Below are 15,590 nucleotides of genomic sequence, written 5' to 3' on the forward strand. Positions count from 1 at the left end.
TCCATGAGTGTGTGTGTGTGGGGGGTACATGTAGGAGGTGCACATACATGTGTGCATGTACACATGGATATGGACCCCCAAGGTCGAGATTGGGCATCTTCTTCAACCACTCAGCTCCATCTTATTCATTGAGGCAGGGTTTCTCAATCAAGCCCAGAGCTCACCTATACGGATCTCAGCTCCAGGCCTCATGCTTGCATGGTAGGTGCTTTCACCACTGAGCCACCATCTCCTTAAAATTCACTGGATTGGCCGGTTGCTCCCGGTTCTAGCGTTTTCCTTGTAGAACAGACTGAGTGAAATCAACTTTTCAAGTCTGTCTGCAGAGTCAGGTGGACAAGCCCGTATGCCGGATGCCCAGCGCGGCACTGGTATGAGGAGACGAGCCCAAGGCTCGGCAGCTGTTTCTGGGACAGCACCTATAGGAAAGCACCTCGCTGAGGGCTTTGCAAAGCAAATTCTGTTTTCTGTTCGCCTAGACAGCAGGGCGGCCACCGCCTTCACTTTCCCCAGCCACACGTAAATAGCCTCGCTGCCACCAGTGCACCAAACCGGTCCTGTTGGCACGGGGATGCTGGAACTCTGGGCTATGTTTACTGGTGTGCCATAAGTGCATGCGTGAGCATCTGTGCTTTTCAGTCGGCCTGGCAGCCTCCTGTGGGTAGAGCCATAAATTATTCAGAGCAGACCGGTGATCAGCGAGGAGAAGCAACATTGTAACTGCTGTATCATGCTGACTGAGAGGCACGGGATTTTCTCTCCCTGAGTCATCTTCCCTCCATGCACGCCATTTCTGGATGGATTGCCAAAGCCTGCTCCAGCCTGCTTCCTGAACATACTACAGAGTGGCTGGCTCCCCTCACCTGTTTGGATTGACAAGCTCCTCTGTTGGCTTTTCTTGGTTGCTGTGGTTCCTGCCACTTGGAATATGGTGACAGAGTCTGGTTGTCACGAAGGAGGGGTGTCATTGATGCAGCTCCTACCCACAGCCTCACCTAGCTTTCTTTTTTTTTTTTTTTGGTTTTTCGAGACAGGGTTTCTCTGTGTAGCCCTGGCTGTCCTGGAACTCACTCTGTAGACCAGGCTGGCCTTGAACTCAGAAATCTGCCTGCCTCTGCCCCCCAAGTGCTGGGATTAAAGGCGTGTGCCACCACTGCCCAGCTCTCACCTAGCTTTCTACATGACCTCTATAACTTGACATTAGCCCCAAGGGGCACTAACCCCATTCAGACAGAACGCCAGAAGAAGGACATAGCCCGGGTTCTCTAGGTGACTTACAGAGATGATGGCTTTGTAGCTCTTCATGGGAGTTTGTCTGTGTCTGTGGAGATTACTAAGAATGCCACATGGCCCCATGGGGACAGCAACCATGTGTCTCTCCACTCCAAGACACCCTCCTGCTATAGGATGAAAAGAATAAAGTCCTGCGCCTCCTCTGGCTTCTTCATGCAACCCCCCAGACTGCCTGCCCTTTGCACAGGCCCCAAGTTCTGCTCAGACATGGCTGCCTGTGACACCCACTCTCTGACATCTACTGAAGCAAGAAAGCTGAGGTCGTGGCTGCTCAATCCTTTCTGTCCTCCAAACTCAGGATGTGGTGTGCTTACCACCTAACCCATACACAGCAAAAATGGAGATTAGCAGAGGGGACGGTGAGCTCTACACTCCATGCATCTTTGCTGAGCTCAGTAGGAAAAGCGAGGGGCCCGTGTCACTGCTCGGTGACAGGTCTGGGTCAGCAATGTACACCATACCCTCAATGGTGCCATGGACAGCTGGCAGGACAAAAGGGGTTTAGTGATGTGTATGTGTGGAGCCCACCTAAAAAGGCAAGGTGCTTTGGGTGTTGGGTAGAAGCAGCAGACACATACATAACCTACCTGGAGGCAACTCTAGGTCCAGCTTTGTTTTTTTCCCTGTCTCTCCTTTCTCCAGCTGGAGCAAGCCCCTGGGGTACCACTCCTGGGGGACTACCCTTGGGGACCACCCCTGAAGGACCACTCCTTCCTTGGTTCCCTCTGTCTTCTTTCACCTTGTGCACTAAGCCAAAAGCAGACAATACAGCCTTTATCGTCTCTGAATAGGGGCAAGGGCTACACAGCCTCGACAGACAGGACCAGTCTCCACTGCAGGTGATACAATGGGCTGCTCGATCTTCATTCAGGCAACACATACTTCATGACCATTAATATGCTTGTCAATAAACACCCCAAAGGCAGAATGAGCCCCTAGATCCCCTTATCAGAATAGAAGAGTATCTTCTTCCATTCTGGAACATTCTCTAGCAGCCACGCTGCCTGGGATAAAGACAGCTATTGGGACGTTTCAGGGCAGATGCTGTCAGAGGTTGCTGTGGAACAGCTAACGGTCAATTCATATTTAAATGCAGAGGTGGAGTCACTCTCTCCAGGTTATATCAAATGAGTTTAAAACCATAAGAAGGATGTCCCACATTGCCTCTCTCTGGAGACACTGGGCATCTCATTCGGTGAAATGTGGTGCAGAGAGAGGCCTGCAGTCCCAAGTGTGCCTGTAATCCCAGCACTTGAGAAACTAGACTGCTGTGAGTTCAAGACTAGCCTAGTTTACATAGCAAGTTATAGGCTAGCCTGTGCTACATAGAGTGGCACCCTATTAAGGAAAGGAGAGGGAGGGGAAGGAAAAGCCAGAGGTGATCATGATGGATGGAGGAAGGCAACAGGGCAGTCAACAGGACCAGCACCAGCTGAAACAGGAGGAATCCATGGACAAAGAGAGAGGAGGGGTGAGGAGACTGGGGTGCGCCTGTGCACCTGTGTGAAGAGGCCATGCATACACTTGGTTCAGGCTGTACAGTCTCTGAAACCCTGGCTTCGAATCTGTTCTTATGTTCAAATGAACTTAAACAGAGGGTCACAGGGGTACGCAGGACAGGCTGGACACAGAGAACACGTTTCTAGTCTCATAACCCTGCCCCAGCATTTTAAAAATGGCTGTAAGTCCAAAGAAGCAATCAAAACTGGGGTGGCCCAAGTGGGTCTTGACTCTGGAGAAGCCCAAGGTTCTACAAGGCCCAGAGAACAGGCCTGGCTTTTCCAACCCAAACAAAAGGGTAAAGCTAAGACCTTTAACTCAGGCCAGCCCGTGACTGAACATAGCTCCTTAGCAAAGGCGAGATGGAGGGAGATAGGGTGACGGTATAAATGACATCCGTGAGAACCACTTGGGACAATGGATGGTGTGGATGCAGCTGGTCCTCTGTCTGACCCATGACCCTGGGCATGGACCTACCTCGATGTTCTCTACCTGGACAGTGTGCGTGCAGGGAGGACAGCTCCAGGCATCCTTCCTAGATGGACCCACTTGGACACGTGGCTGCCTCCCACCCACCTAAGCACATCCAGCTAGAAGGCTCTGAAGGAATGGCCCATTCCAGCTCTTACAGACCCATGGTTCCTCCAAACACACAGCCAAGCCCAGAGGACCCACAGAGATCCTTGCTCCACTAGCAGGCCTCTGCTTGCTTTGACTTTGGTTATGCACTGGGGTCACACACTGGGAACGCAGGGCGGCTTGGGTTGACGGCAGCAGGCAAAGCTTGGTCCCTGGGTACCCGTGTCCTCCTCATCACAGTGCTGTCCCAGAAAAGCACGCAGGCTGGAGCTGCTTCTCCCTGGGTGCTAATTATATCCTCGCATCCCCTGTGCACCCACCCACGCCCTGCTGGGAGAGAAGAGAAAGAAGAAAATGAGAACGGGGAGTTGGGGTACAGAAACAGATCCCAAGACAGTGGCATCGCTCAGAGGCACGGGAACGACAAGGCACAGACTTTGGTGTCTTCATTTGACATTGAGCACAGGTCTGGGTCAGAACAAGGAGACTAAAAGTGTAAAGGTCAGAAGACATGCAGGCAGGAGACTCCCATCTCCCCAGGACAGGAGCTGGGGGGCTGGAGAGAGCCAGCCTGCAGCCTCCTGTCCACAGTTTGGGCCACACTTCCAGAGTATTAGCTCTGGAAGCATTGCCAGGGCAACACTTTGCTTGTTTATCCAAAAATATCAGCATGTCACATTCACTTCGTTTAACATATACACAGCATTCAGCACGCTTTTCCACGTAGGTGTGTGCTCTTTCTGCTTCACAAATGATAACTCAATTTATCTGTTCTTTTCGTGAATACCAGCTCCATGCGATCTGTTCTATTATCAACCCCACTTACCCAAAGGGGAAACTAAGTCACAGAGGGATTTTTGTTGTTGTTGTTTAAAGAGTCATTTCCAAGGCTATGTATCTAAGAGTGGGTGTGGCCCTTAGCCTTCACTGTCAATTTGATTGGATTAAAAATCATCACGGAACACCTGTTTCCTGTGAGATTTAACTGAGGTGAGAGATCATCTCCAGGACGTGGGTGACACCATCCCATGGTCTAGGGTACCAGAGTGAATAAAGAGGAGAGTGGGCACCAACATCCATCTCACAGTGCTTCCTAACTGTGACCAGCAGCCTCATGCTCCTGCCCCCGGGCCTTCCCCTTCCAACAGTGGACTGTATCCCTTTGAACCATGAGCCAAGATAAACTGTTGTAATTAAAGCTACTTCCTGTCAAGTATTTGGTCATGGCAACAGGAAACTTGACTAATAATACAGTGTTGGAACCAGCCGGCTCTGAGGAGTCTACTGCTCACTGCTCCAGCTGGGTCCATTTCCTCGGAAGAGTCCCCTGCACCATAGGCCTCCAACACGACCCCACATCCCAACACAATACAGCTCACAACTAGATGTAGAGAACCAAGCACTCTGAAAGCCACCTGCTGAGAATGGGCCCAGGTCTTAGGATTATAACCCACAGGTACAGGACAAATGTGTTCAATGAACCTAGATGGCGGAGTGACAAGCCCTGTGATGTGACTAAGACCTCCTCCTCTTTCCTTCTGAGTGTGGCAGGAGCTAGGCAGCCCTGTCCAGGGACAGTCCTCACACACTTCAAAAGGGAGATGGACACAGACACTTCTAAGTACAATGGCACTCATGTAGTGGCCCATGTGGTTCTGAGACAGAATCGTATATATCCCAGGCTGGCCTTGAACTAATGATGTAGCTGAAGATGGCCTCGAACTTCTGATCCTTTTGCCTCCACTTCTTACGTGCTACAATGATGGGCACGTACCACCGTGTCTGGCTTATGTGGTGCTAGGAGTTAAATCTGAGGGATTCATGCATGCGTGGCAAGCACTCTACCAACCAAGCCACGTCCAAAGTCTGCCGGAGTATTTTTAAACTGCAATTTAAGCTTTCTAGCACAAAAGCTCCTCTAATTGCCCCATCCTGTGGCAACAGACATTCTCTTCTAAGCTTCAAATTATGAGCTCTTAAAAAGACAAAAGCAGAGATGAGATGAAGTTCTTGGCGAGGACAGCAGCCCCCTCCCCCACCGCGCGGGACCCAGCCAGTCTTGAAAACAAACTCAGACCAGTGGAAGGACAGTCAGCTGTGACCTAAATTCAACAGAACTTAGAAAGTCTATTCCTTTGAGGTACAAAAGATGCAAAACTGACCACTACCCATCTATTCTGCATGTATGTCATTGCTTAAAAGAACACCAGATTGCAGATGGAGGGCATTTTTGCTCCCATAAAGCTGCCAGGTGGCACCCTCAACTCCAGAGGATAAGTAGAAGTGACTGGTGTGTGGGACACTAATTCAGCCGACCATGTGCCAGGAGCACAGCTAGTGACTATCAGAACTCATAGCCACATTCCTGAAGAAACTTTACAGATGAGGGCCAAAGGGCTTAGACACACTGTCCCACTGTATCCTCTGAGGGATGGTGCCAGAGTCTGTGGCCGGGCCAGCTCTCTTCCCAGTGACACCATCTTCCCACTGTGATGCTAGTAAAACCTGCATGTACCGAGCTATCTGAGCCTTGGAGAGGAGGCTTGAGTACGCATGAGGAAGAGGGAGAGCAGCAGGGCCCTCCAGCGCATGTCCCAGGGCACCTAAGATGGCCACCCTCCTAAGTGAGCCAGGTGAGGCCAGGAAACAACCTACTGGACTCAAGCAACAGAAAAGCAGGGTCTGGTACTCAGCAGCCACCCTCTGATGGTGTCTGCACCCAGGCTAGATTCCACTGGGTGTGGTTAGTTAGAACAGTTACATTGTTGCTGGGTTTGCCTGGATGCTTCCATTAGAGCCCACCCCACCCTAGAAAGACGCCAGCAGCGTACCTACTGTACCTTGCTGGCCTTACCTACAAACACACAAACATCTAGCATGTGACCAAAAGGGAAGGCAACTGGAGACACCGGACACTATAGGCCAGCTGTGGCAAATAAAAGACGTTTTCCCAAGAACAAAAGATGGAAAGACTTAGGTAGAGAGAAAAGGCTGGGGGCGGGGACGGCAGGGAGGGAGGAAGGCTCTGGGACCAGATCTGCTTTTACTGATGAGAAACAGACAGCACTCTTTAGATCCTACTGACAGGACTCACTGAGATGCCTGTGTTTTCTGAAAGGCAACTTACCAGAGACAGTAAGCTGTGCTCGCTTAGGGGCCAGATGAAGAGCTCCCCACTTCAATCAAGGCTGTCAAAGACGTAATTAATCAAGGCAGTGGTTACTTACGGACACATTGTTGCCAGCGTACCAGTCTCTTAGACATAGAGGATACCTTATAAATCTAACTGACAATTTTGTGTACTGAGAAAAACTCTAACTTTAAAGCTTGTTATAAATTACACTCTGGGCAATGTTAGGAAAAACCAAGATGGTTTCTTAGCAACCTTCAAGCTCTAACTTAGAGCCACGGATCCCATAGCTACACAGAGAGGAGCTGGACTCTCTCAGAGCCCATACTTGTCAAGTCAGATGGCTTCACTTTCTCAAGAGCACCCTCTGTTTTCTTTTTAACCCAACTTTGCCTCCCATTTAGCTCTCTCTAAAATGTATCTCTTGTCTAAGCCATGAATCCCAGGCTTGCCTGGGTGGGGATTTCTGAGAAGAACTCCCTGGCGGTGGCTGCTGTGGCAAGGCATTGCCTTTCCCATGGCCCACCACAGTCCACCCTCATCCCCTAATCCAGGACAGTCCTCCTGTACAAATAGAAAGGACACAGGACACACTTCTCCAAGGAAAGCCCTGCGAATGGAATTAGACAGCAGAGACACCACGACTACCTTCTACTCACCCTCCTACTTACCAGCACGCTCTATAGTGAGATGCCTGTCAACAAGCCTGAGAGCCAATGGCCACAGAGATGGGAGGGATCTGTCTCCTTAGCTTATTGTGCCCTGGTGCAGGTGGGCTCACTTAACAAGAGCCCACCAGCACAAAGACACCTCTTACAGATTCTCACCATGGCCTCCTGAGGTACCAGCGGTGACACCTGTAGCAGGTAGCCTGGCGCCCCTCCCCCCCCAAATCCTCAGCTAGGCCTTCTACTGGCACAGCCCTCACCCCGACAGTGCCTCAACTGAAATTCTGCCAAGTTGCTGGCTGGAAGCTCAGCAGATGAAGACTAGAGGAAGGGGACTTGTCTTGATAACGACTTCCAGATGATCAAAGGCTTTGTTTAGAGGCAGGCTGAGAACATACTGGTTACTCAGTGAAGAGGGTAGGTAGTGTGCGGTGCTGTCGTGGGTGCTCAGACACCTATGGACATGTCCCGCATAGCTGTTTCCCAAATCAGTCTTGCCTCCTCTCTCCAAACACACACTCCAGGGATGGACAAGATGGGACTTGACACAGCACACAGTAGCTTCTGTGTGGAGATGGCACATGCTTCTGTTAGTCAACCCACCGAGTCTACACATGTGCAATAAGGAGACTAAAGCTCCATCCAGTGCTGTGACAGAAGCTCAATGCCAGATTCAGGTGACAATGACCAGGGTGCCGGGGACTATGTCCTTGCAACACTCCCTGTAGGAGGGCAATCAGGAAGACAATTTCCCCCCCAAGTATCTGAGCATTTTTAAAAATGTATTTTTATTCTAAGCATATTTATTTTAAGTACACTATGTACATGCTGTGACTTCAGAGGTCAGAGGAAGGCACCAAGTCCCAGGAACTGGAATTACAGATGGTTGGAAGCACGCACAGGGCAGCTTATAACTGTACCAGGTCCAGGGGAATTCAGCGCCCTCTTGTGGATTCCATGGGCACTGCACACATGTGGTACACGTGTACATACAGGCAAACTACACACAAAATAAACAGTCTTTAAAATACTTATAAAGGAGTATGAGCAAAATAGTCCAGACTTACTTTAAAAGTTAAAAGATGAGTTTGCATATGTGTGAGGCAGGAGGTGAGGGGGGGAGCAGGAGCTACCTCGGTCTAGAAGGATCCTGGGTATCTCCAACTTGGTCTAGACATTTTGAATTATGATTTCTGGAAATCATTGACACATTTAAATATATGGCTGGTAAAGGTAGCAATGGATGGGGGGTGGGGCTGGAGAGACAGCTCAACAGTTAAGAGTACTACCTGACTTTCCAGGGATCCTGGGTTTAATTCCCAGCAACCACATGGTGGCTCACTACCATGTGTAATGGGATCCGATGCCCTCTTCTGGTGTCTGAAGACAGCCACAATGTACTCATATACATAAAATAAATAAATCTTTTTTTTTTTAAGGTAGCAATGGAGTTCCAGTGGATTGTGTGTGTGTGGAGGTGGGGGGAGCTGCTGGGAATAGAACCCTAAACCACAGTATAACAGCTAACAATGTCAGCTTTACAAGATCTAGAATCATCCAAGGGAGGGGCTTCTAGGCATGTCTGTGAGGGACTGTCTAGATTTAGTTAAATAAAAGAGGAGACCCACCCTGAGTGTGGTAGCACCATTCCACAGATTAGGGTCTCAGGCCGGATAACGGAAGGATGTGAGCTGAGTTTTAACACACTGCTCTCCACTTCCAGACTGTGGATGTCATGTGACCCGTCACCTCCCAGGTTCCTGCTGCCATGTCTTCCCCCACTTATGCCCCCTTCCCGCCACCCCCTCCCCCATGATGAACTGCACCCATAAACCATGAGCCATGAGAAAGCCTGGAGTTGCTTTTGTGAGTCTTTTGTCAATGATGAGACAAGAACCTACACACACAGCATGCACGGCATGGACAGCACGGACGCCCTCAGGCGTCTGGGTTCCTGGCACTCCGCCTCTCCTTCCATCTGCAAAAGCTGTACAGAATGCTGTGGTCCCCCATCCTCTCCAAAGTGGGCACTCTCTGTTGCCCACTAATCAGTCTCAGGGTCCACTTTTATCCCCTAAACAGGAGTCAGAAGGGCCCCGTGGGGAGCAAGTGTTCAGCCCTGGACAGAAAGCAGAGCCCAGAGTCCCCAGTGTTCATGGCTTCTGTAACTTCTTTGATTTCTCCCTCCGGTACTAAGCTTCCAAAAAGGAATAAGAAAGCAGATAAGGAAAGCAAAATCACGCAAATGTATACGCGCAGGCTGAAAGCAACAAGCCTCAAAGAGCATATGTTTAATGAGGCTGTAAAAAAAAATAAATGAATCCCCAAAATGTTATTATTACAGTCAAATCGTTGTTTATGCTTTCCACTGGTTATAAATAGCCCTCTTCATAACCAAGGGTATTGTTTGTCAAACTTGGGGAACAAAAGACAGCTGTTAGCAGATGCTGGTGAAATGCAGGCAAGGGTAACAGGGGGTGTACGTGGGCAAGCAAGGGGAGGAGGAGCCAAGGACAGACACACCTCACACACAGCCGCTTCCAGATTATTCCAAGTTGGTCCCACACCTCGAGGCTAGCTGAAATTTCTACATGGATGCTTCAGGTCTACCAAGGAAAACGCCCAGCTTTATCATCCTGGACCATAATGCAAACACCTATAAGGTACGGTTGGACTTGAGTTTTCTAAAACTCCAGCTCAGCTTAGCTTTCTTTCCTGTGGATCTTTTGCATTGTTGCTGATATTTGTTTTCTGAGACAGGGTCTTATTCTGTGACCCACACTGGCCGAGAACTCACTCCATGGACTCAGAGTGGCCTCAAACTCATGGAAACACTCTTGCCTCAGCCTCCTAGTTGCTGGTGATTAGAGATGTGAGCCATCACACCCGGCATATTTTGAAGATGGAAGAAATTCACAGTAAAGTAGGAGGCCACCAATGGGCAGCTCTCTTCCTCTACAGTCCCTTGAAGACCAGCAGCTCCCACACAGCATGCTGTTTCCCTTTTTATGTTTGTATATGTGTGAGCATGCATGTACACATGCACGTATGTGGGCACAAGGATACCGTGAAGCACCAGTGTAGACCAGAGGATAACTTGAGGGAGTTGAGTCTTCCCTTCCACCATGCTGTCTCTGAGATCAGACCCAGGTCATTAACCTTGATGCTAAGCGCCTTCGTCTGCTGGCCTTCTCACCAGCTTCCGTATACCATTTCTTTCTTCTTCCTTCACTCTTCCTCCAAAACTAGAGAGGCTGTGAGTACAGCTCCTGGAGGCACAGCCCAGTTGACCCTCATGCCTGCTTTGGCCAACCTGCCTTGAAGGATGGAGTGAGGACCACCTGGCATATAGGAAATGCAGGCCACACCTACTGAGGCTAAGCTGATTCCATGATAGACTTCAAATTGGCAGTTAAGGAGACTAAGTCGATTACTAATAGAAAACAAAGCCTGGGTTCACCCCCACCCACCAGGACTGTGGAGGAAGAGAGCATCCCATTGGTGGACTGTGGAGGAAGAGTGCTGTCCATTGGTGGACTATGGAGGAAGAGTGCTGTCCATTGGTGGGTTGTGGAAGAGAGCCGCCCATTGGTGGACTGTGGAGGAAGAGAGCTGCCCATTCCTCAACAACAGATTCCAGCTCCCATGCCTTTAGAATGCCTAGAGATAGAGTAAGATGAAGCCCATCTATCCCAGAATTCCAATGTGCTTTAAATCAAGCCTCTGAGCCTACTTGCTTGTCTATCTTGGTAATGGGAGACCCCGGCATGCTGGACTTCTGCAGAATAAACACTCTTTGTGTTCACATACTGCCCGGGGTGTCATTCTTTGGTGAATCGTGGACCCTTACACTGTTGTCATGTCTTCCAGAGTCAGCCAAAACAGAGTGTGGTCAGAGTACCCTGAGTGACCACACTGAGACCGCCATCCCTGTCTTCCTTTGAAGGTGTATTTCCAAGACAAGTCAGGAGAGAGAAAATATCTTGCTCAGGAGAGCATCCCAGGTTGGAAGGAGGCTCCTTCAACCTCAAATCTGACTAACAGTCCTTGGAGCAGGGTTACCTTCCAAGCTCGCCCGCCTTGCCTGCTAGATTCTGCTGTCTTCTCAGGCTGTAAGGACCCTGCATGCTGAGGTCAAAAGTGAATATAGAATATAGAGCCACCCAGCAGTATCGTCTACCCCTAAGTACCCTAAGAGCCTGGCCTGTATTCTTCCAACCCTCCAGAGCTGCCCCTTGGCTGCCCCGCCCACCACCTGATGGGCTGCTCCCACCACTACTGCTCTGAGTTCTCATTCTGACTCCAAGGTTGCAGAGCCCAGGCATCGAGCCAAAGCCTGAGGGCTGGAAGGAGAACTGAGACATTGCTCAGATGGCAGACGGGGAGATCAGGCTGGAGACAGCGAGGAATGAGCTTGAGTCCCTGTGCAGAATAAAAGCTGAAAATGTGCCCTTTCTGGCTCTCGGAACCTGTGTCTCCAGTCACTGTGGCTGCCCCTGCTGTGGGGAAGGGGAGACTCCTCACCCACAGGGCACAGGAGAGAGGCTGGACAGTCTGTAAAGCAGGTGTTAGCATAGTGAAGACACAAACTAAGCTCTCAAAGAAAGACAGTTATAAACACGGCCAGAGCACAGGCAAAGGCCAGCCAAGGCACAGCTTCTTATCTGTGCGCAGAGCCTGGCAGTGCCCCTAGGATGGGAAAGCTCTCCAACTCCTGAAGCCCCCGACGCCAAGGACAAGCATCCACAGTCTCTCCTGACTTCAAGTCCACACAGTCCCTGGAGGTCCCCATCCCTGACTCCAGTTTCCCTAAGTCTCCCCCCCCATTCTAGGTAAACATAGCACCTGGAGGACACCCCCAATTCCAGAAACTCGCAGCCCTCAGAAGCTGAGACTACAGAGACATGGTGCAGATTTCTAGCTCCCCTTAGGCTGGTTCCCAATTCCAATACTGTATGTGCAGCTGAATTTGAAGACCACAGAAGCAGAGAAGAAACAGCAACGGGGTGAAGGACTGAGTCCCACAGTGCCAGGCATGTACACACACACACACACACACACACACACACATACCTACCTCACAGAGAGGATGCAACAGAGACATCACCACTCCGCAGGATGGCCCGGAATGTATAGCCAGGGGCTTTGCCAAGACTGCGCTGCCTGGAGTGGATCCCTTTGCCCACAGAGGCCGATGGAGCACCAGGCTGGCCACAGTGGCTCAAGATTGTCTTGTGGGAAAAGGGCCCAGCTCTGTATCCAGGCATGCCTGACTTCCACATACGTTCTCTAGACAGGGCACAGAAACCACAAAGCCTTCATTTCCCCATCTTCAGAATAAGAGTTTTCAACACATAGAGCAATCCCGAGAATAAAACAAAATATTGTGCAGGAAGCAGGGCGCCGCATGAGGTTCACACTGGGTATGGAATAACCGCCGTTCATAGCCACTGCTATGCAAGTCATCTGCCAAGATGCTGTCATTACTGTCATGTGCCTCAACAGAGATGCAGCCACTCCACCTAAGACTCCCTCTATGGAAAAGCTAGGTATTCAACTCTGCCCGACTTTGCATCTATGGAGGGATGCAGATTTTACAAACCAATCACGAAGACCACCTCAGGTCTCTTGGCTAACCCCCTAAGATCAAGCTCAAGGCTCTGTGGGACGGGGTTAACAGATACCAAGCACACTTTCTGAAATCAGCAGGTGCAGGAGGTATTTGGAGGATGCTCCTTGTGGGCCTCCGGGCTCTGACTGCTCCACCTCCTGTTCCCCATCCATTCAATGACTTCACCCAATACTAAGGAGCAACTATATGCAGTTTGACGAGATGGCCGGCAGGGGGTGCCGCCACAGAAGCTCTGCTGCTGAGCGCCTAGATAAAACCTTTCTCTGACCCCCTCCAAGTCAAGTTCTCCAGCACTTGAGTCACGTGGTTGGCTTATGTCCCACCCACACAACCCCAAAAAGGGGGGGGGGGGTCAGGAAGAGCGGCAAGCATGGTGTACAGGCTGCTGCCCTCTCCAGCTCAGTGAGTGACTCACCTGCACCTTGTCTGCTACATACCAACCTACAGGGCCAGAAATATTCTTGTCCTCACAGCCCAACGCAACACTCCCTGCACCTACCAGCGCTGGGCACCTTCTACAAGTGGGCGCAGCCTGAGGTATCCCAAAGAGAAACAAGTGTCCTCTCGACACCTTTGGCTGTGCACAGGGACAACACACTCCTCCCCTCCCTCCTCTTCTTCTCTTCCCTTTGCTGAGCCAGGACTTCATTATATAACCAGGCTGCCCTCAAACACGCGATCCTCCCGTGTGCTGGAATGACAGACATACAGATGTCATCATCCTCCCCTACGCGAGTCAAGCCAATGGGAAGAGCAGCTGGCCCAACATCCCACACACGCAAAATGGTATCACATGCCCGCAGGGCTGTGGCAACACCAAAGGGAACTTCTGTTCCACACAGCCAGCCTAAAGACCAGAAACTCATCAGCCATAGCCTATACTTATTTCTGAGGCCCATTCAAAGTCCAGCGCCGTCCTGAGCGGACTCTGACATGCCCAATTAAGAGAAGAACCTCATTCCCAGCCCGCCTCCTTTTGGCTGCCTGCCAACCCATGGCCTCCCAACCCATGGCTTCCTTGGTTTTCCCTCCACTGTCTGTGTTCTAGCTGCGTCTACAGGCCTCATCTGCCTCCCCTGAACTCCTGGTTCATTCAGTGAGTCTCCAGCACTGTATAAGAAACTCTATAGCTGCTGGAACTTCAGTCCCTCCCTTTCCTCCACATGATTATCAGCTTCTTTTGTTTGTTTTTAAAGACTGATTTATTTAATGATTATGGTGTTCTGCTTGCATACATACATACATGTGCACCACATGTGTGCCTGGTCCCTGCGGAGGCCAGAGAGGGTGTCTGATCCTTTAGAACCAGCTCGTCTGTGAGCTGCATTGGGCACTAGGAACTGAACGGAGGTCCTCTGAAAGAGAAGTACTCTTAACCGCCAAGCCATTTCTCTGGCCCCATGATTGTCTGTGTTTTGAGATGGGGGTCTCAGGTACCCCAGGTTGGCCCCAAACTCATTTTGTATTTGAGAAACTGAATTTCTGATCCTCCTGCCTCCACCTCTAAATGCCAGGACTACAGGTGTTCGCCAGCACACCAGGCTTATGTGCTGCTGGGGTCAAGTGCAGGGCTCTCTGCATGCTAGAAAAGCCCCCTACCAACCGAACCAAGTCCCCAACTCCAGGTCTCTTTGTTTTTGTTTTTTAAAGACAAGGTCTTATGCTATCCAGGCTGGCTTCAAACATAGCCAAGGATGACCTTGAATTTCTGGTCCTCTTTTGTCTCCAGTCTCCAAGTGTTGAGCCCAAGGCCTTGGGCTAACTGAACCACATGCCCAGGCCCCAGAATTAGTTTTTAAAACAACCCTTTTCAGCCACTCTCCCGCTTCACGTGTCCTGCAGGCACCTACGGTCTTCTGCTTCAAGGGGGAGCCTTTGCTTTCTGAGTCTCAAGTGATAGAGAGTCCCACCCCTTTACAGCCCATCCAAGCCCACGTCATCACATGGGACTGGCCACACCAAGGCACTTGCTCACCAGCACGCGGGGTGACTTAACTCTCATCTGCTAACCTCCTGCTGCCTCCCACCACCAGCCCACCCAACCCTCCCACCCACTCCAAACACCTGCCTGCTCCTCTCTATTCAGGGTCAGCTGCTCCTCATGTGACAAACAGCACCTGCAGCCAGATGCCATGTGTCCTCTACAGTGTCAGGTGCCACCTTGTTGGCTTATTTAGTCCCCAGCTCCCCAAGAGACCTTATTGTTCCCACTTCACAGATGAAGCTCGGGACCTCAAAGCTTCCCCAGCGATCTGATCCCGCCTGACAATATTTTAAGATTGATTTACTTAACACACTGTGAGCGTTTTGCCTGCACTTCTGCATGTGCACTTTGTGTGTGTCTGGGGTCCTAGCAGGCCACAAGACAGAGATATCCTAGAACTGGAGTCACAGAAGGTTGGGAGCTGTCGTGTGGATGCTGGGATCTTAACTGCTGAGCCATGTCTCCCTACCCCTGCCCACCAACTCTTCTTCATCGCCACATCAGAGGGACTTACTGTTAAATTACCCAGTGTCTACTTATCGGATGTACATGGCAGCTGTACTGAGCAGGATGCCAGCTGCCCTGTGCCACGTACAAAAAGCAGCTTGGGTAGGGGGCCACTTTTCAGGATAATTAAAGCAAATGGCAACACAGAGGGTGGAGCCCCCACACTAGAAGAGATGAGCAGGATTTTCAAGTCAGCTCCCTTCACTAACTGCACGGAGACATGAACCCTGCTTGGAGTTGTGTAACTCTGGGGCCAAGTTGGGTTCACATGGCCTCTCCTTGCTCTGCCTCCTGGTA

General features: G+C 50.6%; 1 protein-coding gene across 2 annotated transcripts in view; it reads right to left on the bottom strand.

Annotated features, from left to right (window-relative positions):
• The window catches only part of Pgbd5 (piggyBac transposable element derived 5), a 64,888-nt gene that overhangs the window by 16,968 nt on the left and 32,330 nt on the right, over positions 1–15,590 (bottom strand). The window contains exon 1 of one of the 2 annotated variants that reach the window (XM_030243379.1): positions 165–974. The exons of the other annotated variant lie outside the window; for it this stretch is intronic. Within the exon in view, the coding sequence (XP_030099239.1) occupies positions 165–192 (28 nt within the window). The 5' untranslated portion in view covers positions 193–974. Of the gene's footprint in view, positions 1–164; positions 975–15,590 lie in introns of those variants that run through there. 2 annotated transcript variants of the gene reach the window in all.

This window comes from Mus musculus, chromosome 8 (assembly GCF_000001635.26).
Source record: "Mus musculus strain C57BL/6J chromosome 8, GRCm38.p6 C57BL/6J".
Taxonomy (NCBI): domain Eukaryota; kingdom Metazoa; phylum Chordata; class Mammalia; order Rodentia; family Muridae; genus Mus; species Mus musculus.